This window comes from Lissotriton vulgaris, chromosome 1_1 (genome assembly GCF_964263255.1).
Source record: "Lissotriton vulgaris chromosome 1_1, aLisVul1.2, whole genome shotgun sequence".
NCBI lineage: Eukaryota > Metazoa > Chordata > Amphibia > Caudata > Salamandridae > Lissotriton > Lissotriton vulgaris.
Window position 1 is genome coordinate 320,772,606 of NC_141685.1, and position 27,061 is coordinate 320,799,666.

The 27,061-nt window shown below is 42.6% G+C and overlaps 1 protein-coding gene across 2 annotated transcripts in view; it reads right to left on the reverse strand.

Moving 5' to 3' along the window:
- The window catches only part of LOC147747116 (vitamin D3 hydroxylase-associated protein-like), a 413,994-nt gene that overhangs the window by 136,004 nt on the left and 250,929 nt on the right, over window positions 1-27,061 (reverse strand). For both annotated transcript variants that reach the window (XM_086952365.1, XM_086952366.1), the window contains one exon: window positions 1,030-1,154. In XM_086952365.1, the coding sequence (XP_086808491.1) occupies window positions 1,030-1,154 (125 nt within the window). The remainder of the gene's footprint in view (window positions 1-1,029; window positions 1,155-27,061) is intronic.

Below are 27,061 nucleotides of genomic sequence, written 5' to 3' on the forward strand. Positions count from 1 at the left end.
TGCAAGTTTTCCACTTACATAAGTGTACATCATATACTGAGCCAGCCTCTCACACCTATCCTTCGCTTATTAATTTTCCATTAATCCCAGACATTTAGGGGTAGATGATCCACAATTCCCAATCACTCCCCCTTGTTACGCTCTCATGTGCACCTAAAAAAACACAACCCCGGGTAGCGGACCTCTGCGCACTCATGGCTGGTGGAGAGCTCTAAATAAGTGATAGGGCACGTGTATGCAGAGATCTCTGGCTGAATGTCAATTTCTAGCAATTGCGAGTGCATGAAGCAGTGCTGCTGGAGTACCACTTAATGAACTCAAAAATGCTTTAGTGGAAAGGCCCCTAAATGAGTCATGCCACACTGACATGCATGATGTAGAGAAAGCATGAATTTGTTTCTCTAAATTATCAAATTCCTATTATGACTCCATTCTCAAAATGTATTTTTCATTCATCACAATGTAATACTTTTCAACGCTCTTCTCACTTTACCGCGGTTACAGACTCATGCACCTAACCCTTCACCCCTCCAGTTGTCCCTATTAGTATAAATTCATTACAATATTTAGTATTACCTATCCACTGCATCCTCTATTCACAAATCCATATGAAATGCTAAATACTTCATATGAGAGGTACAATTTTACAAATTCACCAGTACACTGTTAGCCTGAAAAATGTCCATCTAAGTAATATAAAAACCATCCCTGGATTCTTGCTAATGTCCCGCAGCTGGATCAGCCCAACAATCATCTTCATTCACCATCATCAGAGGTTAAATGTTAACACCGACACACCACCTTTAATGTTATTTTGTATCTCCTCTTTAACTGGATTAGTCATCAACACAATACCTAGTTTCTTCCATTCCATACAATTGTAAATGACATGGAAGAAATCCTCAATTCATTTTCTTCCTCTTCTTTCAATGACAGCAGCACTATTAAGGCAAAGTACAGATGAAGAAACAACTTATTCAATCTTTACATTTTCTGAGTCTGCATAACTAGATGCATCCTTTTCTTTACCTCCTCATTGAAGGGAATTGGTGGCACTGTTGGGTCCAGGCGGAACATGTCGTCACAGAGGAGGGCTCTCATGCACAGGACCAAGCTGTCCACGTCCCTTGCCATGGGGCCAATCACTGTAGGTGCTAAATTTGACAGATGAAAGAGATGCATTCATTTATTGACGTAATGATCAATCGTGAATAAGGCTGTTTATGCTAATAGAATTACAGCAAAGAAGCTACATAAATGAACATGTATTCTTGGTGATGTGGTGTGTGGTACTCTATCGTTGTGCCTAAGTCTCACTTAATTTCAGGTATTCCAAAAAAATATTAAATAAGGAAGGACCACCACATAGAGGACCTCAGGAAAAACATACCTTTGTTTAGTCCGGGATACTATTTGTAGCAGTATGCCCAATCAAATATAGTGAGAAAAATGCTCCTTGTTTGGAAACAAAACAAGAAGAGGGAGGAAAGCAATTGAATCAGGAAAAAGAAACAGAAGCAAACAAGAATGCCATCAAATTAGAAGGAAGTGGCAGACCCGGCATACATTCTAAGCCTATATTGGATACAATATATGTACTGCCAACGGACAGCTAAAGCCAAGCAAAACCTAATATAAAGGACTGTCCTGCAAATCCAACAGCACACTTTTAAATTTAAACCTTTATAAAGTGGGTGCATAGACAAATGAATTCTTTCTGTTGATGCAGATAAACTTTGAAACTTCATAATTGTAGAAAAGTAGGATCTGCTTTGATGGCTAACATCACTGTTTGCTTGGTGTCCTTATGTTTTTTACTAGTCTGACTGAGATCCTGATAATTATGACTAGGGGTGGGCGGCCAGCTACGCTCCGTGCACGGAGTGTGCGTAGTGCCGCCTACTCCGCATTTTGCGGAGCTGGCGGAGCCAGGCGGCACTACGCACGCTCCGCAGACGGAGCGTAGCTGGCCGCCACCCGCCTCCCTCCCGCCCTCCCTAAATACTTTCAAATAAAGGAATGCAATAATTTAAAAAGCACTTACCTTGCCGCCGCTGCCCGCCGCGTCCCCGGGGCTCGTTATCTTCCGTCTTCCGTCTTCTTCAGTAATGCGCATGTGCGGGCGGTCGCGCATGCGCATTTTCATGAGAAAATGCGCATGCGCGGCCGCCCGCGCATGCGCATTACTAAAGAAGACGGAAGATAGCGAGCCCCGGGGACGCGGCGGGCAGCGGCGGCAAGGTAAGTGCTTTTTAAATTATTTCATTCCTTTATTTGAAAGTATTTAGGGAGGGCGGGAGGGAGGCGGGTGGCGGGGCTGGCGGCCAGTGGTTTTGCGGAGTGGGGCTACGCGGAGTGCGGAGGTGGGCGTAGTTTCTCGCCCACTTCGCGTAGCTCCGCGAAGCCCCACTCCGCCAACTCCGCCCAGGGCTAATTATGACCGTAGCCACTGTGCTTTCTCCCTAAATTGACCATGGCAAGTACTCCTGTACATCTACAATTGGCTACTCATGTACCCTTGTAAGCCCCTAGTATATGGTACTGAGGTACCCAGGCATAGGTACACCAGGGGTTGTCCCATGGGCTGCAGCATGTATTTTGCCACCTATACTGACTATAGGCCTGCCATTGCAGCCTTTGTGAGTTGGTGTTCACACCTCTCATGACAGATAGAAGTTTCCTTATATCTGGGGTCACTACACTTAAAACCTGTAAGTCACCCCGATGCAAGGCTCCTCAATCCTGAGGACCGGTTTCTGTGCGGACTCACACTCGCAGATCCTCCCATTCGACTGCCTCCAGGAAACGCCCCTAACTTCCGGTTCCGGTTTGTCGTGGCCGCATTTGCCGTCCGATTCACGGCCGTTCTCTGACCTAAGATTGTTGTTTCCACTGTTGCTAGTACAGGAGGGGTACTAAGTGTACTCAGAATTCAGCGGGATTATCGGCATTTCGACAAAAAGCGGCAATGGAGCCATGAAAAGACATTTGGAGAGGGTCTGAGGGGGCGCGGCGTCTGCTCCCCCCTGCGGCTGACCTAGAGCCGGACACAGTATAAGACTAAGCTCCAGGTGTGCCCAGGATAGCGCCCAGAATAGCACCCAGGATATTGGAATGTGGAGAAACAGCTGGCGACTGGAGCTTCTATCAGAAGGGCCAACGTTTGGACCTGTGATGCAGTAAAGCTGCAGCTGTAACTTGGTTACAAGCCCTGGAGTAACCAACAGGAACTTAAGTGGGGAGGAGGAGGATAGAGTGCTGGCTCACAGAAACAGAGGTAAGTGAAGTTTCCCTCCTTAAATAAATAAATAAATAAAGAACTAGGGGAAGCACACTTGGAGTGGGGGCTGCTGTGCACCTAACAATTGGTGAAGGCCTCAAGGTGAAAGAAAATTCTTTCGCAACCCGTGGTAGCTGGGAAGAAGAACGCAAAGAAAGGATAAAGTATAAGCAATGGCCTTAGGGAAATCTAAACCATGCAGAGTGCTAAGAAATAGTAAAAAAACAGGAAATAAATCGGGAATAGTGGATGTGACTGGCACATCCAAAGGCCCGGATGACGTAAATAACGAGATGGTAACATCAACTGCTGGCAGAACAACATCCGTTAGAACAACCCCTGCCCTAGTACAACCCCACAGCTAGCGCCGGCATCTGCCAGGTCTGCAGGCGCAAAAGGGGGGTCGGTGGTATCAAAAACTATTAAAGATTTTATTGGCAAACATTTTAAAGGAAAAGAGATAGCAGATAAGGAGACAAGTGTAATCGAGACCGCTCAAATTATCGAGGATTCGGCTGCATCAAGCATCGAGGCCCTGAATCAGACTGATTTCAATATTGCTGAGATACCAATGGAACCCAGCTTATCATCTTCACCAAGGAAGTTCCAGTCGATTTTCACCCAGGAAATAGGAGCAGATGTGGTGAATGGAGAACGAGTAGACTGTAGTGACTCTATGGGAGAAGGAAACATTGTAGAGGAGGTACCCAGTCATAAGGGACATGAAAGACTAGAGACCTCAAACATTGCTGGATCAGATGTATCAGGCACATCTTTACGCAGCCTGGAGGTGACGGGTTCCACCAGCCTATCCATGCTCGAGGTCATGTGTTACATCTTGCTTATGTCTTGCATTTCCCTTGCTTAGATTTCCCCATTGCCTAGCCACTGTATATGGTAGAATGTTTGATGACACCTTAGAATGTTTGGTACCTGACTGATCTGTGGAGAGGCAGTTGATGGCAGACAGGCTGAGCGACAGAAGAACTGCTCCTGGTGGGGATTTATATTTACATCTACTTATATCTTTATTATTATATTTACCTGGAACTAAGCTACAATAAATCATGCCTATTTATACATACTGGATTTAAGGACTTTATTTGTTACAAATTGGCAACGACGAGCATTGTTACATCATGCTAATGCTCCAAAAAACTCTGCAGGGCATTTTGGAGGTTACAGTCCTAAACAATGACATTCTAAAAAGACACAGTGACCAATTCAAGGGTATAATTGGGGTATTAGCACAGATTAAAAACTTGATGCTCTCAGTAGTAAGACCAGTAGAAGCCCATGAGGAAAACAAAGTGGCCAGGGGGGAAGTAGTGGAAGAGGAGACTGGCCCCACAGAGAACGCTCCCACAGAATATGTATCCTACCATCCCATGCTTATAAAGCGGTATGGGGATAAGAGGTATAGAAGGCAAAATACACTAAGGCGAAGGAAAGGGAGTAAGACCCGAATCAATTGTCATCCCATAAAACAGCTGGATAGTAGGGGGGGTAACTCCGGTACATAAGACAATAGATAAGGTAGTAAGGCAAGGAACAAAAAAGTTAAATTTCATAGAGAAAGGTGCAAGTAGTAGTAGACCTGAAGAACAACTCAGGGGGATAACGGTGAATAGCATGGGAAAGAACAAAAAGGTCACCAGGAGAAATACTCCAGGGGTAAAGAAGAGTGTAGGATTAGAGTGGGTGAGGGAGATGTCCCCAGGTGCGGAGGGACCCCACCCAAGCTATGGGAAAGGGACCAAAATAGGAGGAAAAGAAGAAATGAGTAGGCATATAAGGGGAGAAATGTTAGAAGGGAATCGCCAACATCAGCAGACAGAACTATGACACTTGGATATGTGTAGAGCCAATAGGACAGGTGAAAGGGGGGAAAATAATCAAGAAACTAAACCCCTTGAATCGCTCCCAGCTGTTATCCTTATTTGGAAAGTGACCAGCCTAAGATATGTTAGCACTGCTGATATAAAAGAAGTGGGGTTCAGAGTAAACAATAAGGGGGAGGAAATAACCAAGGTTCTACTCCACTCAGCCCTAATAAAGGATGCTATAGAAAAGGCAGAGACAGAGATGCCATGGGAAGGCATTAGAATATTAAAAAGGAAGGAAGTATTATCGGATAAGTTAGGGGATTCATTCCTCAGGAACCACGCAGCATTGGGCGAGAGACAAATAAAAATGATTAACCTGGGGAGAGGCATTAAAGATGCCCTAGAAATCACGATAAGACCTAAAGACCAAAGGTGGGATGCGGAAGATGTACTTGCTGGGAATAGATACAGAGAGCTGGCATACATGAGTGGTGAGGAAGACGGTTATATGAGTGAGATCGATTAGGAAGCAGGGCCGCCGCACAGCCTATCTATAATAACCTGGAATATAAATAGTGGTACAGGAAGATTTAAAAAATATTTTGAGAATAAATGATATCGTTTGTCTCCAGGAGACTTGGCTGTGCGGCGAAATATCTGCGACCGTAGGGTTCACTCATTATGTCAAAACAGCTAAAAGGAACATAGTGGGTAGACCTTCAGGGGGTCTGATGACGTTAGTCTCAACAAGGATAGCCGAAGACATTGAACCCCTGGAACTAAAGTGTAATTGGGCATTGGGCAATAGAGTGCGAATACCAAATAATATGTTGGGGGTGAAAACCTATGCATTATAAATGTGCATATTCAGAAAGGGAAAGCAAAAGAGTATAAGGCGGACTTGAAACGTTTAAAAACTGACCTGGAAGATGTGTGTAACCGTTATCCAAGGGATGTGTTCATGATATTGGGAGATTTTAACCATAAATTGAACCCCCAAAAAATGGACTCCTGGTTGAAGGGTTTGTTAGATGCATATAAAATAGAGCGGGCGCAATTTCCCAGCTGTGATACTTCAACTAAAGATGATGAGCTTGGGCAACTGTTGGGGGCCATGGGATTTGTATGCACTAACGGTATGAAGAAAGCGGATAGTCCTGCAAAGCGTACTTTTAAGGTAGGGCAACAATTGTGCCCCATAGATTACGTATTCACTCAGGCCTGGCATTTCCATCTTATCAAACAGTTCGCAATTCTGAGGGGGGAGGGTAGTGACCATTATCCACTGCAGGTAGAACTCCAGGTAAATAGCTCCCCGCAAAGACAAAAAGTGCTATCAGTAGATGTAGAATACCCCAAGCCACTAACAACACGAATCACCGACGATTATATACAGAAATTAAGTGCATATCAGTTAACTGTGAATTTGGGTAACCTAGTACCAGAAGAGAGCATAGTCTGGTACGAGGGTATAATAAGGCAACTGGTGGAATGCCTCCGGATTAAATTAAAGTGCGGTAATCACAAATTAGTAAATAAAGCGACATTACACCCTAACAATACCAAACATTGGTTTGATGCTGAATGCCGGAAATTGAAGGCCGGTATTAAGAAGCAAGAAAGAGGCCTCAGAGGTAATTATAGTGAGGAAGTGCTATTAGATCTTAGGAAATCAAAGATAAAATATAAGACAGTTATTAGAGATAAAAAAAAGAGTTTCAAGGATAAATGTTGGGAGAACTTACTCGAGGCAATCGAAGATAAAAATGTGAAAGGCTTTTGGAGGCTAATACAGGATTGTACGGGAAAAATACGAGGGACTATGCAGTGCTCAGTGCCAGAGGACAAGTGGCTGACCTACCTAGAGGAACTTTATGGTAAATGGCCAATGAGGGAGGGTACAACGGCAAATGTTTGGCCAGGAATAAGTGAAGAATTAAAAATCCACTTTTCCCCGGACCGAATTAGAGACATAATAACTAGGCTAAACCTAACACGGGCAGCTGGCCCTGATAACTTGCCAGCTGTCATAATAAAAACAAACATAGAATGGTGGGCTTAGTTCTTTTCAAATATGCTTTTAGGGATCCTACATACTGGTGAATTCCCTACAAATTGGAAAGGGGCTATTGTTAGGCCAATACATAAAAAAGGAGATGTAAACTCCCCCAAAAATTACTGCTTAATAAACCTTCAGGATATAGGTGAAAAGGTCTTTTCCAAGGTAATTCTAGGGTTACTAAAGAATTGGGTGGAAGACAAACAGATAGTGCCTCCAGAGCAGGGGGGGTTCAAAGAAGGCCACTCAACGATTGACCATTGTTTTGCTCTTTGGTCCATTGCACGGAAGTCAATTGATCAGAGGGGTAATTTATTCTGCTGTTTCGTTGACTTCCGTGCAGCTTTTGATCTTGTGGACAGGGAGCAACTGTGGTCAACACTAGTAGGGTATGAATTACAGGGTGACCTGCTGGTCCTTATCCAAGCCCTGCATACAGAAAACTGGGCACGGACAGAGGACGGACTGGGAGAATCCCAATTGGGAACGGTTTAAGGCAGGGGTGTGTTCTTGCCCCCCTGCTGTTCGCCCTGTTTATAGCGGACCTACCCCAAGTATTAAGAGATGTCAGAGGGGCGAACCCAAAACTGTGAGGAAACCACATATCGTGCCTCCTTTATGCCGACGATCTAGTGATTATGGACCAGACGGAGATAGGCCTCGAGAGGAAACTAAATAGGTTTAAAGAATACTGCACAAGTAAAAAATTAGTGGTAAATATGGACAAGACCAACATTTTATGTTTTGGGAGTAGGAAAGCGAAGTTCTCGTGGTATCTTGGCACAGCTTTGCTTGAGAGAGTGCCCGACTACAGATATTTGGGAATGTGGTTCTCAGGTAACTTGAAATGGCACAGGCACCTGCAAGCACTAAAAATAAGGGAATTGACATCGGTTAAAGGCCTAAAAAGATTTAACAATACCTATGTGGAAAGGTCAGATAGGCCGGTCTTAAAAGCCTATCAAGCAATGGTTCCCCCTCAATTTTTGAGCCGAGGTTCTCTACCTCAGTGGCAAGACCACCTGGGATAGAGAGGAGGGAAATATTCTAAAAAGCTTATTCACGCTGCCTAAATCAGCTATGGTGCAGGCAGCCACTTGGAGCTGGGAATTACCTCCTGGGCTATAACTGCTTGTATGAGCCTTGTACGCTTCTGGCAGCGATTGGGAGCAGGGGAACTTACTAAAATCTCCCAATGGGCTAAGGAGGAAATTTCCCCCTAGTGAGCTACCCTGGGAAAAAGAGGGGAGAGCCTCAATAAGCAAGGCATATAGGGTACTTGATTTGAAATTAAGCTTGCCACAAGACCCCATAATATTTGGAAAAAAAGAATTAAAGATTCAAGGGGTCAATATGTCCCGTAGCAATGATCGGGACTACCTTGCACAAAAGTCCTCGGTTACACACATGAAAGTGGCCTGGGAGAGCAACCAACACTTTCCCTATGTGGACCAGCTACCCAGCTATAGTCTGAGGCGGGAAGTCTTGAAACTGCGAATTGGTATAAACCCAGGTTATGCGAATAACGGGGTTCGAAACCTAATGATAGGATGTAATGGGAAATGCACTTGCACTGTGGGAACCATGTGTGATATTTTACATATTTTATTAGATTGCATGAGATTTTTAGATTTTTGAAAGGAGTTTTTATGTCCGATTTTTAAAAAATATAAGATTACGCACAGAATGCAAGCTGCTACTCTTTTGGTGGAAATGGAGAATTTAGATATAGCCTGTGCATTGGGGAAATATATGAATACAGTTAAGGTGTTCCTCAAATGCGCAGAAGAGCATGTATAGTGCATCCACTTACCACCGAATAAAGGTAGAGATACTAAGATATAACAGTAGTATGAGCTGCATGCTGAAGGAATTATGTAGAGGTAGGATTTAAGCAATTTTAACAAAATAAATGTTATAATACTCCAATTCAAAAGGAACAAGAAAAGTCAAACTATATGTATCTTGAGGTGTATTTGTTGTTTTATACTGTCATGCTATGCGGTTGTTCCTTCACTTTGTTTTATAGTGTTATGTTAGGCTGCTGTTCATTCTCTTTCTTACGGAATGTGGTAAATGTTCTTTTAAGGTTTTAACAAACCAAATAAAGTTGTGTTTGACTGACTGACTGAGGACAGGTTGCTTAGTTATGAGAATGAGGGTGCACCTGCTTGAGCAGGACATCTCTAAAACCCCTGAGTCTATTCTCCAGGCTTTTTAAGTATGGTCTGCCATTTTAAAACATATAGTGGACATCAGTTATTATGAGATGTCTAACTATGTAGTGGCTGTACTGAACCTGGTCACGTTTGGTATCAAACATGTTGGAATCATACCCCAACACCGATTCCAGTGTTGGAAGTATGATCCCATGCACTGTGAGACTCCCTTGGGGTATCTCACTGTACTACCAGTAACAGCCTTTTAGGGTCTGACAGCCAGCTAGTGATACTGCCAACCACAGACACCATTCTGCCCCCTGTTGCTGAGCAAAGCTCGAGCAGGGGTAGGTAGGACAATAGATTTCCACCTCCCAGGCAGGACTTAGTGTATTGGGCTGGGGTGTTGGTGCTTGTTAGTGCCACCAGACTGCTTTGAAGGGCACATTTGGTGCCCTCCTTGCATACTTCAGTTTGAGCCAGTTCAGAGTGCCCTTTGCTCCCACTCTGGCATGCAACTGGACAAAGGACATGTGACTATCGTTCCCTCTGTCCAGCCCTTCAAACAGCTGGACTTCTGAGTCATTCCAACCCTTTCCCTGTGGTCCTTAAGGGCTTACCTGTGAGTGGCTCTTAAGATTCATCGTGGGACAATACTTAAGCCTGAAACCAAGTCACTCTTCGACCGCCTAGACACTCGGACTTGTCTGCACTTCGCCTGGAACTGAGACTGCACAAAGGAAGACTTCTGCTGTTCCCGTTCTCAATGTTCTGCAACTCTTCATCATCTGTGCTTGTCCTTCTTCCAGGATCTTCCACAGATCTGTTGGCATCAAGGACACCTGAAGTACTCTCCTTTAGAGTGGAAGATGACCAGTCTGCTGCTTCTGATTTCCCATGATTTTCTGATTTCCCACTCTGAAAGGCTCAGCAATACAGGTTGCGGTTCTGCAACTCCCTTGAGGCCTGATCTGTTCTCTCTGCAATTTTGAGACAGGTATTGTGGTTGTTGTAATACTGGAATTTGCAGTGGACCTTTCCTTACTTTTGGAGTCCATCTGCCCTTTCAGAATCATGAGGTTTTATGTTTTAATTATTCATGAGTGCTGTTATTTACTGATATACACGTATTGCAGGCTATTCTCAGAATGCAATAGTTTTGAATAGGAAGACAGCTTGGAGATGTAAGATTTTGGGATCAGTGATCTTATTCCTTGGAAGTTAGCAAAATGTAGAACTTTATTCAGGGGAGCTAGTCTGTCTTTGGAAAGTGCAGTGAGTAGGATGATTCCATAGAGAACTCTTGCTAGAACTCCGGACTGTACCCGTGTCTCTAATTTATGATCTGGTACCATGCATTTCTAATGGTGCGCATTTGCCTTTGGGCCATTTCACTGGCACAGCTTTGGAGGTCAAGGATGCGATTTGGGACAAAACCAAGGAATTTGGACCCTCATTTACTTAACTTATGTGCAGTTGTTTTCTTGACCCAAAACACAGCATTAACTTGCAAACCATATTAAAGCCCCCCTCTGGTGCAGGTCAAAACGGGCCTTGGTATCATCTTCTAATCTGCAGGATACCTGGAGGAGTTTGATATTGAACTGGAGAGACAGTCTTTTACTTGAGTTTTGTGGGATTTGGGTGATATGAGCAGCAACACAGTTTTATAAGGGTCCAGGCAGTAGTTGGACAGTGGTTTCTGTGTTCTAGTCCTTTATCCGGGTAATGGGCATCCAGTCCCAATGGTATTTTGATGCAGAGCTGAGTTTCATCTGCACATTGATGCAAAATGTAGTTCTTCATTTTAGGGTTTTGGGCCAGAATAGATCCTGTCATAGTCCATGAGATGAGAGGGTGAGTTGATGGTTATCCTCTCAAAATGGATGTGTTACTGTGTGACTTCCTGGCTGTCCTTTTGAGTTTTCTACCTGCTGCCCCCGTTAACTGCCCCCCATTCCATGAAAAGTAGTGGTAGGTACTCAGTAATGAACCTCTCTTGCCTTCCTGACAGATTTCGGCTGGCTAGATGGCTACAGCCCTTTGTTCTTTCCAGAAAGTATTTCACACATAATGCACAGTGACAGAGCTAATTACTGTCACCAGATGAAGGGGAGTCTGAGGGGAAACCCATTTCAATACTGAACTGAACATCTCTCACCTATTACATCTTGCACCAATAACTACTTGAGCAATGTATGTATTTAGGGATAATTTAGCTTATGTAAGAAATAGGATTCTACACGTGTCAAGAATAGTTTAATTTTACGTGTCGTCTTTTAAAGTTACACCTGCAGGTGGTGTAAGATCACATTGCAGCTCACCTGAGTCATCTGACATCTTTGCCACTGCTGCACTTTGTGCACAATATTACATTAGCCTTCTGCTAATTGGAGTTCACCATTCATCCCTACGGTTAGGTACCAGAACATATGCACAAAGGCCTATGTAGGATTGTGGGCGTGCCCATAGTCAAACAAGTATTTGCAATGCAACAGGTCTCCCATTTGTTAGAGTTATTAGCATTGTAGTTACAATATCTTCTTAATATGTTTTTGTTTATAGTGTGGTGAATTTATGTAAAGAGAAATAGCTGAAGCTATTTGCAGTGGACTAAGTATGTGGATTTATAACAGGAATGTAAGAGTTAGTGATGGTGGCGAGAGGAGTAGGTAGCAGTAGTCTGCAGTGTCTGGAGTATTTGGAATGAATAGTTGATGTGATGAGAGAAGCATCTGCAGCAATACCAACAGTAGCGATAATGCTGGCATGCTTGGTATTTCATGACTGTGTGCGCTGTTGCTTGTCCCACCCATACTGAATTTCCAGGCTCTGGCAAGATGCCAAGTATGAGAATATTCCCCCTAACGCCTTCTGGGTGACCCTCGCTGTGTTCCTATTGGCACTGGTGTGCTTGGTATATACTGACTGTGCGCGCTGCTCTTACTACCCCCCATACATTATTTCCAGGATCCGCCGAGATACCAAGGGGGAAGGATTTGCCATGGCAATCCGGAGAATGGTTGTGCATGGCATTAGCACATTAATATTTGTTGTGCTCTTTAATGAATGCCATTGCATTTCTGGAACATTACAACAGGTGATCTCTGCCTTGCAGTGAGCCGCCCCAAATTCCTGCCACCACATATTACATTTTAAAACGTGCTTTCAATATGTCTCCATGAAGCCATAGCACATAGCGACAGGTCAGTAACCGGCCAAGGCACCTTCCAGTCTGTCCTTTTCTTGTTTGCAATTTTTTAACTAAAGGTTTCATGAAGATAAAAAAGGTCGCAGCATGTGCTTAATAAACCACAACACAACAGCTAATTTATCACGAACAATAGATTAGGCCTGGGCGGTAAATTCCACTCTGCTCACGGAATTCCACGGTCAACGTGGAATTGCGGAAAATTCCATGATCTGTGGCGTAGAGGAATTTTTTCCTTGTTCGCGCTTTCATAATGTGTGTTCGCGAGCGCGGGAGCGACTTACCGGGAGCCCTGCGTCTGCTGATGAGTTTTCCTAACCAATTGCATGCGCCACAAGATTTTGGTAGCCGCTGCGAGATCCTGCGAGAGTGTGCAATTGCGAACACGCCATTCGTACGTGCCATCGGACATCCGCGTTCACGAACAGGAAACACACATCGTGAGCGGGCGGGATAAGTGAAAATTGGCCCTGCACATGCAAACAGCGCCTACGAACAGCTAAAACGCATCGCGAACGAGCGAAACAAGCAATTCCATGTGTTTGCGAAATTCTGCGTAGCTCGCAGAGATTTTTTACAGTTTCGTGGAACTTAGCATTTCGCGACTACTTAATTCCGCCTGCCTCTAGATGGTGTTATAGATAACATTGAGAGACTTGCCTCCCAGCCAGTAAGCAAAGTGCTGGAGGGCATGTGTCTGCCCTGTGGGAAGTATCTAGTTAAGCAAATGTTTAACAGCTGGTGACTTTGATATTACGAAACGTCCTAAGGATGCCTCAAGGGTGTATTACAGCTTCTGCATACATCAAAAATTGTGTACTGCTCCTTAAACGCCTCCTGGGTGACCCTAGCTGTGTTCCTTGTAAGCTATATTGTGTTAGGACTCCCAAGTATGCACACTGCTCCCGCCCCCCTTAAATGCATTTTAAGGCTTTAGCAACATGTGACCTGCACTTTATTTCCAAGCTCTGGCGGGAGGGATGCATACAGGTGCTATAGATATGAAATGCACAAAACACACACACTTCCCTATACTGTATCAATTAATAGATAAGCCGCATGTTGTACTTAATTTTAATTAAGGGCAAAACTGAGCATTAAAAAAAAGCAACTGAGAACAATATGGCAGATGTGGCCTGTGGCTGTTTCCCCCTGCCTAGTATGCCAGATATATAAATATATATATATTCAAGAGAAAGGTGCCAAGCACTTCGAGAGGGCTCACCGCGGCACATCTTGTCACTCCAAACTTTTTCTGCTCCCGAAGTCCTCACAGCCTACCTCCACAGAAATTAAAAATAACAGAAGTCCGACGCGTTTCTGGGCAGACACGCCCCTTCTTCATGGACATTCACACACGGGCACAGCAACTCACCAATGTGATTCAAATACGGTTTTATTTAAATCATGGCCGCCCTAAGTGGGTGTGGCTCCCAATGCTTTGCTGCCAGGAAACCTGGTAGCTGTAGTCTTTTGGTGAGTATGTAGTAGTCCTTAGTCCTTATTGATTTAAGGTTGTGCCTCACTGTGCTCTATAAGTCTTTATGTTTGTTTCCTTGAGTAGGTTGTTGGAGGGGTGCTACGAGGTTGTAATTCTTGCGTGATGTGTCGCGCTTCAATGAGGGGAGACGCCAACCTACTTAAGGTTCTGACAAACTACTCAACATGTAAAGACTACATTTACCAGAAGTCTTGGTGTCGAAACTCCACCCACTGAGGGCGGTCGACGCCCTGTTAACTAATAAAAACGAAATTGAAAAGTACAAGCTGAGTTTGGGGATCTTTCCTCACAGTCCATGAAGAAGGGGCGGGTTTTGGCCCCGAAACGCATCGGACATTCTTTTAAACCAAGAGGGAGCCTTCAAGCACCGTCAGGGTGCCACAAAGAAACCGGAGGGTTAAGGTGCTGCAGTGAGCCCTCATCAAAGCGCTTGCGCACTTTGCTTATCCATATATATATATATATATATATATATATATATATATATATATATATATATATATATATATATATATATATATATATATATATATCAGAGACAGAAGCTAATGGCACCAGTGGAACTATGTCGACACAATAGCATCAGAAGAAGGTAGTAACCGAAACGCGTCATGCAAATGTGTTGAATAAATGGATTTCAAACGTACCTTTGTGCCGCCTCTTCTACTTCCCAGGAAGGAGAATGCTTCGGAAATACAATGCATGAAACCCATTACACGCAGGGATGGCACCTCTCAGCGAGTGTCTGAAGGCAGCGAATGTCTAAAGGAAGGGTGATAATGGGAGTGACCCGGACCGCCGCACAAATCAGAGGCCGCATGACGACGCTGTCAAGGACAGTTCATACCACATGGAGGGATCTCCTTACTTCATCGAGGTCCCCGAGCCTGCGAGCCGATGATACTGTGAGGCATGAGAGCGAGGGAAATGAACTCTGTTTCCGAGAACAAGTGCCATGGCTTCAGTCAGCGAACATTGCTACTCGGCTGCACGTTGGGACAATGTAGTGCAAGCGAGTAAACGGACCACCGACCAGCAAGTGTGGGACAATGCCTGCTGGGTAACGTAGTTCTACATAAGGGAACTTTGGTGCAATCCATGCCATGTTTTGCGGACACCCTCAACACTACTTCAGTGGTTGAGTCAGAGACAGAAGCTAATGGCACCAGTGGAACTATGTCGACACAATAGCATCAGAAGAAGGTAGTAACCGAAACGCGTCATGCAAATGTGTTGAATAAATGGATTTCAAACGTACCTTTGTGCCGCCTCTTCTACTTCCCAGGAAGGAGAATGCTTCGGAAATATATATATATATATTCACTGAAAACAACATAGGTTTCACACCAGTTATAGTTAGCTGTACAATTTTATTGACATAAAACCATTGAAATTCCACGTTATAGTTGGTTGGACTCACTATAACTTGTGCGCCTGCAATGCACTGCTGATGACAACACATATTACATCACTCATGACATGGTCAGTGACATCACTCATGACATCACTGATGAGACCATCCAGTGAATGTGCGTCTTTCTGTAAAATAAATATGTTGTCATGAGTGATGTAATATGTGACGTCATCAGCAGTGCATTGCAGGCGCGCAAGTTATAGTGAGTCCAACTAACGATAACGTGGAATTTCAATGGTTTTATGTCAATAAAATTTTACAACTAACTATAACTGGTGTGAAACCTATGGTTTTTTCAGTGAATTTAATAGGTTTTTAAAATGCTAATTCCTAACTATAACTGGTGTGAAACCTATGGTTTTTTCAGTGAATTTCAAAGGTTTTTTAAATGCTAATTCCTAACTATAACTGGTGTGAAACCTATGGTTTTTTTAGTGAATTTCATAGGTTTTTTAAATGCGAATTCCTAACTATATATAAGGCCCCAAACCTATGTTTTTTCTCTGAATTTCAAAATTTTGTTAATAGCAAATGTCTATAGCTATGAAATGTAATATTTTTGAAAATGAATGAAATCTATATTTTATTTGTATTTCAAACAATTTTTTTAATGTATATTTTTATTTTTTTAATTTTTTTTTACCCTGGAGCGCTCCCGGGGCGCGCCCCGGTGAGCGCCCCAAAAAGCGTAGTCTTTTGAAGCGCCCCGGTGCGCGAACCGGGGAGCGTCCCGTTAGCGCCAATGTCGCGAACAAAAACATGATTGTGACGTATCGCGTAGCCGCGTCCGCGTAATAAACACGGCGTAAGCGCACCCGGAAGCACTCAAGCGAATACGATCGCGCAACGTAAACATCCGACGCGCTTACGCGACGCGACCCGGGGGGCACGTCGCGTAAGCACGTCGGTCATGTGACCTGAAAATAACACTTTTTATTTGTGCAGAACAGTTTTGGTTTCATAATGATGAAATCCCTGGTCTTGTGACCTGAAAATAACACTTCTCATTGGTTCAGGCCTTTTTTTTTCCAAATGATGAAAGACCCCACCTTTTTTCCTTATTCTGACTTTGTCCTTTGACTTAGGAAGACTTGCTTTGCAATCTTTGAGGTATATTCTGTACTTTGAAATGGCTACAGTAGCAGCAGCAGCTGGAGCATCTGCACCACCACCACCACCACAACCACCAAGAGGACCACCACAAGATTACATTGGTGGTCAACAAGAGGAGGAAGAGGAGGAGGAGGAGGGGAGGAGAAGATGGCTCGAAGAACACAATACCCCATACCAGCCAAGACCACACATTGTATGGGAGTTTTTTTCGATCCCAGAGTGCAAGAAAAAAGTCAATGCGGCCAAGGTGACTTGCCTAATCTGTGGCATAGAACTTTCAAGGGGGAACCCTAATAAAAATATTCATTCGGAAACAACACCATGATTAGACACATGCAGCACAGGCATCAAATCAACTATTCTGCTGCAGAGATGAGGGAACTGGCCAGTAACCCTCCCCAATCTACAAGCATTACCTCCAAAAGAAAGCAACCCACTCCGTCGGGACCAGAGGAAAGGGAGACGATCCCTTGCATTCAGCCACGGTTTGCAGATTTCCGGATAACATTTATTCATTGTGGTAAGACCATCTCCTAGGGTGAACTGAGCATAAAGCTCATCGTCCTTGCTGGAGACAACCACAAATGCCCCAAAAAACCCAAATTTTTTCTTATTTTTTTTTTTGCTCCAGTTGAGCCATTTTCAATTCCCTGTTTTTTCGTTTCTCCCCATAAAAATAACAAAAAAAATATAAAATAGTTCATAAAAGCCAAAAAAAAGTACAAAATGTTCCAAAAACACAAAAAAATATAAAACAACAAAAAGAAGAAAAAAAACAGTTCTTTTTAGAACTACCTCCAATTTATAAAAAAAGGCTAGCTTTTCTAAAAACTCTGTCATTCTTCTTTCCCCATGGGCCGCTCCCCGGTCCGCTCCCCGGTGCGCGTACCGGGCGCTCCCCCCGCGCAAATCAAAAAATATATATATATATATTTTGCACCACGGGGCCCTTTTATAGCCCCCACATCAAACCTAGGGGGCCAGGGGGGGTCTACTCTGCCCCCTTATGGTCTTTTCCCCCTTTTTTTTTCCACCTCTTGTGTCTCTATCCTTCCGAGACACAAGATGGCCGCTGGTCCGGACTGCTTCGAATGTTTACAGACACCCGAGAGCCAATCAGCTTTCCGTGCGCACCTCGCGTGGCGCGCCAGCTGCGCTCCCTGGTGCGCGTACCGGGACGTGGCCATAGATATATATATTTTTTTGAACGTAAATTACTCAAAATCCACTGGAGCACATATCTTGAGACATAGCAAAGGCACATCGGGCTACCAGTCCCTACAATTGTGCCAAGTTTGGTGCAAATCCATTCAGCCGTTCGGGCTAAAAGTGAGTTCGACCGCCCTATGGAAATTAACATGGAGAAAACACGTTTTGGGACCCCCCTTTTATCTAGGCCCGCTTGACGAATCCCCCCCACATTTTCAGGGAAGGAGCGGAGAGGAGCGGGCCACGAACTTTGAGAAATTCGCGAAGATTCGTCCACCGGCGCCAAAGTTATTCCCAATAGAATGTTGCGGATTTCCTATGGAAAGTAGATCCTAACTATAACTACCTACTGGCGACCTCCAGTAGGTTATATATATATATATATATATATATATATATATATATATATATATATATATATATATATATATATATATATATATATATATATATATATATATATATATATATATATATATATATATATATATATATATATATGATATAACACTAATATCTTGTGGGCTTTGAGAACACTGCATATAGATAGCTGAGAAAAGAACACCAGCTAGAACTGGCTGTTCCCACCTAGTTAGAATAAAGCACATGCACACATGTGGCATAGCACATCAGGCACACACAAGTACACCCCTTCGTACATTGCTGTCTGTAAAACATTGCAGAAGTGACCAGTAACAATTGGGTAGATGTCGCCTCTGTCTGTTTCCCTGTGTGTAGTGGGAGAAATTGAATTCATATATGCTATAGTGCTAATATCCCTGCAGGTTTTGAGAGCACTGTAGATAGGCACGTGAGGGAAAACACCAGCCAGAACTGTTCCAGGAGATGACCTGAAACAATGGCCTAAAGTTGTAACAGCGAAAGCGCAAAGAAAATTTAAGAAGCTTCACACCGAAAATGAAGCACTGATTTGGGCAAGTAAAAGCGCCAAAAAGATCTAAAAAGGCACTTAAAAAAGAATATACCGCCGTGATGTGCTGAAGTGGAAGCGCCGTGAAGATGGAAGAAGGCACATAGTCACATACCAGACAGTGAACGTAAACACAACCGGGAAATATTGGGCAGATGCGGCCTTTAACTGTTTCTCCCTGGTTAGTATAAAGTGCATGCACACATGTAGCATAGCACATCACGCACACACAAGAACTCCCCTTTATACATTGCTTCCTGTAAAACATTGCAGAAGCAACCGGTAATGATTGGGCAGATGTTGTCTCTGTTTGTCTCCTCACGGGTAGTATGAGAGGTATTTTATTTACATATGCTATAGTGCTAATATCACTGCAAATTTATAGAGCTCTGTATATTGGTAGGGGAGGAGAACACCAGCCATAACTTTAGAATGAGTTGACTTGATACAATGCCTGGTGTTGGTAAAGCAAAAGCACCATAAAGATCCAAAAACCACAAACCCAAAATGAAGCACCACGGTTTGGGAAAGGGAAGGGGGCAAGAAGATCTAAGAGGCTGCTACAAAAAAGTTAATTTGTCATGGTGTGTTAAAATGGAAGTGCAATGAAAATGGAAGAAGCCACGCACCATAGAATGAAGGGCCATGGTTTCTGAGAGCGAAAGCGACAGTTAATTACTGAGGTGTGTTAAAATACAAATGCCATGAAAATGGAAGAAGTCACACACCAAAGAATAAAGGGCCGCGGTTTGTGAAAATGATATAAAAATCAAAAAAGGTACATATCAAAGAATAAAATGCTGATGTTTGTTAAACTAAATGCGCCATGGAGATCTAACAAGTTATATACTAGACCATAAACACTACGGTTGGTTAATGGGAAAGCGCTGTGAAAATGTAAGAACTCCCATATGGAAGAATGCAGTGCCAAAGTTTTTTAAAGTGAATGCGGCATGGCAAACTAGAAACTTGCATATCAAACAATGAACGCCGTGGCTTGGTAAGGCGAAAGTGCCGCGAAATGTAAGAACTACCGTATTGAAGAACATTGCTCCACTGTTTGTAAAAGTTAAAGTACCATAAAGATTGAAAACGTTATAAAACACACAATAAGCGTTGTGCACTGTTAAAGCAAAAACGCCGTGAAGTGTAAAAAGTCACATACCAGAAATGCAGTGTAGCTGCCATTGTCCCGAACATTGTGTGTATAAAATAGTACTGAACCAACATATACATCCAACCAGGTTAAACTGCAAGTGCAAAACACAGTCCGTACGGGCGAGTCGAAAATGAAACAAGGAGGGAACAAACAAGCCTCACTTCAAATCAAAACTGAACGTTCAGCATAAAGTGTGACGCGCGTCAATAAAAAGCATGGGCGGAGCTTCCACTCCACTTCCGAAATCGCCTCAGCAACAATAGATCTCACACAGCGAGTAGCGCATGCGCTGGAACGCTAGGCGCAATCTAAAAAGGCAAAAAAATTCAGGCCCAATATTGAAACAAATTGTGGTGTCCATGCAAAATTGCCAATTTTCCTACAAGAAGCAACTTCTGCATCTTTTGGTTTTCTAATGTTTTCTTTTCTGTTTTTTGTAATTCTTTGTTTCAAGACTGTTGTTTTTGTAGGCGGTGCATAAACACCAGGCAATGGTAATCTTGCATGAAATGCTTAGAGGGATGTTTACATTTTCTTGTTGAATGGAATGCAGCAGTATTTGAAAATTATGTAGGCACAGTGAGAGGGGGGTAGGGGGTTGTTCTGAATATGGGGAATATTTTTCCAAATTTCTATATTCCTTTATTCAGGAAGACCACAGCATGTAAGCTGCTGTTCAGAAGGGCCATCTGGGACATAAGGGAAACCATTGTTTTTTAGTTTTGATGTTTAAATCGTGAAGGAAGAAACATTTGAAGTATAGGTCTTAGTCAGTTTGCGGCCTCAGTTGTAGCTAGTGTCATAACTGAAGAACTGTGTCAGAGCTACCCAAATCTTCCTTCTATGGCCAGAAAGCTAAGGGATCTGTGCCAGTAGCAGAGAACATAGAAAAGGAGGAAAGGGTTGGAGAGGGAGGAAAAAGAAAGAGGCAGATAGAAAGAGAAAGAAAAGGAGAAAGAGACGGAGATTACCTGTCTACTAATTTATACTAGGCTCATCTGTGAATATATCTAGGCTCATCTGTGAATATATATGCCAGATGGGTTTTGACACATACTTTGTTGGCTAACTTTTTTTGGTTTCCCTTAAGGTCATTTGACCTAAAACCTCTACTCCATTAAACATCAAGAAAATTAACCCCTTTTCTAATTTTCTTTTCTCTCATGAAAGAAACCCACAATTAAATCCATATATAGATAGACATAAAAAATAAGTTAGCAGTAGGGGCAGGATCCTGTCCTGATCAAGGTTTCAAACCACATTGGGTTTATTAAGGGCAGAACCATGTCTGTTTTATCACGAAGGGTCTGCATTAAAAAAGACACTTGATTGCCATGTTTTCACTGATGTTAAAGGAAGGCACCAATAAAATTTCATAATCACAAATGTAACCCTTGCAAAAAGCTCTAGGTGGAGCACAATGTATACACCCTATGCGTCTGCAGTGAGGAGGGGCCAGATGATGAAGCCTACCACCTAGGTAGGTGAGGGTTTTCGTCTTTTTTAAGGAAACCCTCTAGAAAACATCCACAATTTAGATGACTCTAAATTACCTCCAACGTGAACAAGGCACTTATTTGTGCTTTATGTATTTAGGGAGGTCACACCACGATTCCCTGAAACGTGTTACTCTCACTTGCCTAGTTTCCATGCACATATACTGATTGTAGTCAGCTTGCCCTGGTAATGATGTGGGCTTAAAACAGACACATTTCTGAGTCATACACTACATTCCATTAGCTAAGCAACAGTCACTGTCAACTTCCATTCAAACACCAGTTATCTGCTACCTTTCTCATAGAAGAAAACCATCCCTTCTGGGATGCATGCATTAAGAGTATCCAGGACTACAACCGAGCCTAACAGAACTATGACTAAAAAACCTCGGAGGTAAAGAAGTGAGGATGTTTTTTTTTAAGGAGAAACGAATGATGGAAAGCACTTTCCTGCTTAAGGGCATGAATAAATGTGTCTGGTTCCTACAGTGTTCTAAAGCATCATATCATTCCAGGCAATGAGACACTGAAATTTTACAGCTGTAATCTGTAGTCAAGGATTAATTTTACCTTGAGTTCAATGAAATGAAATGAAAATAAGTATGATAAAGCGCTTGAATGCCCAAGGGCGTTTTGCCGCTGGTAGCACAGCAAAGGGATGATTATGCTAAGTAAATTTGAAGCTAAAAGGTAAAAAGCCAGGTTTTAAGATTACTCCTAAAAACTAACAGGGTCTTTTTTTTAGGAGTAGTAGGGCATTCCACCTTTTGTTTGTGCCATAAACATAACTTCTACCCCCAATGCATTCTTCTAAACGTGGGCACTTTAAGGTTGGCTGCTGAGCATGATCGAAGTGCCCTAGAGGTAATATATCTGGTCAGTTTATTTTTAAAATAGTTAGGGCCTTCTCCATGTAAGGCCTCCTAGGCAATGCACAGTGCCTTAAAGTCTGTCCTTTTATCAACTGACAGCCATTGAAGCTCCACTAGAGTCTTGGCCACTGAGATTTGTCTAGGTATTCCCAGCAATAGACAAGTTGCCAAGTTCTGCAGAATTTGTAGTTTGCTACGGAGTCGTTTCTGTAGATTGCTATACATACCATTACAATAATCTATTTTGAATAGGGTGAAGGCAGTTACTACTAGTTTCTTCAGCTCCAAAGGGATAAATGATAAACATCTTTCTCAGAATTTTTTATGTAAAATGGTGCTTGAAGTAATAGCATTTACCTATTTGTCAAACGACAGATAGTTATCAAATATCATCCCCATATCTTTCACTTTAGTGACCAGGGGTGGAATGGAGCCAAGCTCCTCCAGCCACCAATCTGGTGACCAAAACAAGGTATTATTTCCCAGCAATAACACTTCGGTTTTATCGGAATTTCATTTCCAACAGATGCAAGTCATCCAGTTGTTAACTTGTTGCATGCAATTTCTGAAGCTGGCCGCTGACTCTTTATGGTTGCCAGCAACGGAGACAATAATTTGCATAATTGGCATAGCAGACAACCGAAGACACGTAAAGATTAAACAGGCTCGGGCTCAGTGATGATCCCTGCGGAACCCCACACGGGAGAGAAAAATAATCTGAGCAGTAACCATCCAAAGACACTGCCTGCACTCTGTCTGTGAGAAAGGAGGCTAGTAATGATTGAGCTGAACGACGAATACCCAGAGATTTAACATAGTCAATCAGAATCCTATGATAGACTGTGTCAAATGCCGCTGAAAGGTCAAGAAGGAGGAGTGCTGCTGGGTTCCCTGCATCAAGCAAGGCCCTTAGTTTCTCTGTGGCAGTAATTAGTGCCAGTTCCATACTCTGTTGGGGACGAAACCCGAACTGTGAATGATCGAGTAGATCATTTGATTCCAGGAATAAGGTAAGCTCTATATTAATGGCAATTTTGGCTTTAAAGGGAAGCATGGAAATAGGGTGATAATTATTAGCATCTAAAAGGTCCAACTGGGGTTTCTTTATCAGTGGGAGCACTGAAGCAACTTTGATATTGGATGGAAAGGAACCCTGCCTAAAGATTTCATTAATAATTGGGGTTAAAACACCCGCTATGGTTCCATAGATCAGCTTAGGACATCTGGAGGACAGGGATCCGATGGAGACCCGAACATGTGTTAAGAATTATTTCTTGAATTTGTTCTGTCAATAATGGCCAAAAAGGTGAGAAAGATGGGAAAGTAACATTGGCAGCGCTGAAAAATTGAGTAAGCGGGTGGATCAGCGCTGATTCACCCATTTTGATGGTCTGCACAGCTGTGGAAACTCTGTTTGAGGAGCTGGTGAAATAGTTAAAAATATTAAGAATTTTGTTTAAAAGCTAGCGTAATCTCGTCACAAATCGATTGACTGCTTTCCACTATCTTTCGATAACAGTAGTTTTCTGAGAAAAATAGGCCACTTTTTCCTTTATAATCTGCACCTTGTATGCCACAATTATTTGTTTGTATTTTTCTTTGTCTAATGGATCATACTTAAGTCTCCAGAGATGCTCTTGGCGTCAACTGCACTGCTTCAATTCCCTTAAGTTTGAGTAAAACCAAGTTGTGAGGGTGATCGCCTATTATTATTACAGGACCTTTTAGATGGGGCTAACGGATCTATATCCTGGTCTAGATTGACATTGAGTTTGGGGGAGGAGATTTTTAACACACTTTCTAGCTCAACTGAGTGTTACCTGTCAAGACACCTATTGATGACTGTCCGAGGTAGCAGGGAAGTTTGGGAGATTTGTACTATGAGATGCAGAATAAAAATACTTTTATTTGATCTGTTAAAATCATAAAAGAGTTGAACATACCACCATGATGAAAATGTCTTAATTCTGGTACAGAATAAAAATTGCATTAAAACATTTTTAGTTGTTGTAACACTCATGTGATATGGAACCAAAGAACAGTGGATTATTATAACAGCAATGTAAACATATCCATGCTTTCTGTTATATTTAAAGTGCTAATGCCAATGGAAAATGGGGAGGGAGCAAAGTTCAGAACTGCTATACATAATTTTGTATCCAGTTTCTTAAATCACTAGAGTGTCCTATCCCGGAACATTTACTGGGATGATCGTGTTTGGGCCTAGGGCTTGTCATAGACAGGAGCTTTGAAAGAAAGGGAGTACAGAAAAAGTACTCAAAAAGACTTAGGCCGGCTACTTTATACCCTTCTGCCAAATTCTTATTTGGGTGTTTCGTTCTTTCCAAGGTTTTGTGCTGTTTCTATCTTTTTTAGTTTGTGTGCTACTAGTGACACAAATTTGACAATGTTGCAAGACAGTTGAGCTCTCTCAGGATTGGCCTTAAATGTGACGTCCTTAGGTTATGAAATGCCGTACAGATGCACAATAGATGTAATAGTAACTGTGCCCCGTTACCACAGAGGAAGTAGTCCAGGGATGGCCAAGTCTGTAGCCATTTTGGAGTTAGATCTTTATTTGAAAAACAACCCGATCTCAGTAAGTTCAATTTCCGCTTGTAATGGTCTCTGAAGCATTCTTGCAGATAGGGTTGTGGTTTCATATGCATATAGGATGGCATCACTGACCATGCATGACTTTTACAGGTAAATACGGTTTTATCGGTTTGAAACTATTTTTTTAATTGATATGTTTGGGATTTTTTTTAAAAACAGGGTATGACATGGGTGTTTGCCAGGCTTCCTCCAGATTTAGCGTTACAAATGCTTGTTTTAAAATTTGGCATATCGAATTTTTGTTCCTTGATTGTATTTTTACCTCCTCCCAGCAGTGGTGGGCAAACGTGTTGTCTTCCGCAGCCCTCATTCGCCAATAACATTTGGCCTGGACACCTTGTCTGGCCTGCGTCTGTTTCGTTAATCCATATTGCGGGCATATCTGCACCTGAGAGATGTGTCGCGGGATTAAAAACAGTTTTTAAACAGTCTGGACTGGGCTAGATTTAGCATTTGGGAGTCCTTGGTATTCAGCATTTCCAAGCCATATGTTATCGCTGGCAAACATTTTAGAGCCCCTACCTTTAGGAGATGGTTTGTTGAGCAGCCACTTATGCTTTTCTACTATAAAGTTTTGAAAACAAAGGAAAATTGCTGGATTTTTGTGTTGGCATGTTCCAGGTGTTTGAAACTTAAATGGCAATCTAAAAGAACCCCCAGATATTTATATACTTCCTCCTCCGATAGGATACTTGAGTTTATTCTCCAGATGAATTTGGGGCATTTTTTATGAGTGCTGTAAAAACATAAAACGTTAGATTTTTTTAGATTGCTGATCAGTTGTTCTTTTGAAATGTATATTGCTAGTTGAGAGATTAGGCGCTGTAGACCAAGCGGAGTTTGAGAAAGTAACAAGATGTCGTCCACATATTGCAGACTTGCTATTGGTGTCTTTCCCAATTTGGGTGGGTCTCCATACATGAGAATAAGTGTGATCTCAAGAGTTTTATTGTATGCAGAATCTGCTTTTGTGTTATCTGTACAGGTTCTACTCTTAGCGCATGCCCGATAGAATTGCTGCTGTTTTTCTGTACTTCTCTGATTTTGGTATGGAGTTTGGCATTGGATAAAGTCTTTAAGACGGTGACTGATGCGTCCGCCGATGTCCATTTTTCCAAACTCTGACTGCTAGCCTCTGATATTTTCTCTGGACTGGAGCACCTTTTTAGTCTACTTTGTATTGTCAACAGTGCTGACTGTTGTCTGTACAGTTCTGAAATGGTATGTGTCTTCAATATGAATGCTCCAAGATTGTTAATTTTTGCCCAAAACTGTTTTGAATTTCTCTGCTTACTTGCGTGAAGCAAGTTGGTCTCAAAAGTTTCCTTATAAGTTCGCTTGGCCACCTTTATTTTGTGTTTTAGTCTTTTCTATAATCATGAGAGTCTGTTGCGAAGGGTGGGATCATTAGTTTGAATTAACCTTAGTTGTTTGTTCAGTCACATTTTTATTGCCCGTATATTTGGCGTTTACCATGGCCCGCCTCCGGTTCTGAGTGTTTTATGATCTCTGTGAGTAGGTTGAAATTTTGTATTGAGGTTGTTTTTATAAGACTCCTAGAGCCCTGTAATATCTCCAGCGTGGTCTGCATCTGTAGGTGTTAACAATGACCGGCACGTCTCCATTATTTTGTCGATGTTCTTTTCATTCTAAACTAATAGGAGCCACAGGGGTAGGAAAGGGGTTTAAACAGGTTGCCCCCACTCATTACAATTCCATCACTGCTAGACCTGCCCCTATTCTTTATAAAGACACATGTCTTCCAGAAAATTCTAACAGATACCTATTTTAGGATATCAACCACAGTGGACAACTTTGTGCATCCGCTTAGATATACTACCAAGTCATGGTGTACAGTGTGTAAAATACGTGTGGAGCTGCAGTAACCTGTGTGCCCTTAGTACACGTGAAAAAACCCAACAATTGTGGGAAAAAAGTGAGGGGAAGTTGGAAGTGCCTCACGGGAGCAACACCAGAGGAGGAACTAACAGACTGGTACTCGCCTGTGTCCTCACGTGACTTTAATATCAAGTTTGTCTGCATGATGTGTCATTGCTTTCCCGATCGTGTCCATTGTGTTTAATAGTTGGGGCCATGCGGAAACTGTAGGCTGGTTCATTTGTGCTTCCTGGAGTGTTTGACTTAATTGAGGTGAGTACTCAAGATGCTCCATACGTTTATTGTACTCGCTCAGCTGTTCGTTTCTTTGTGGGGT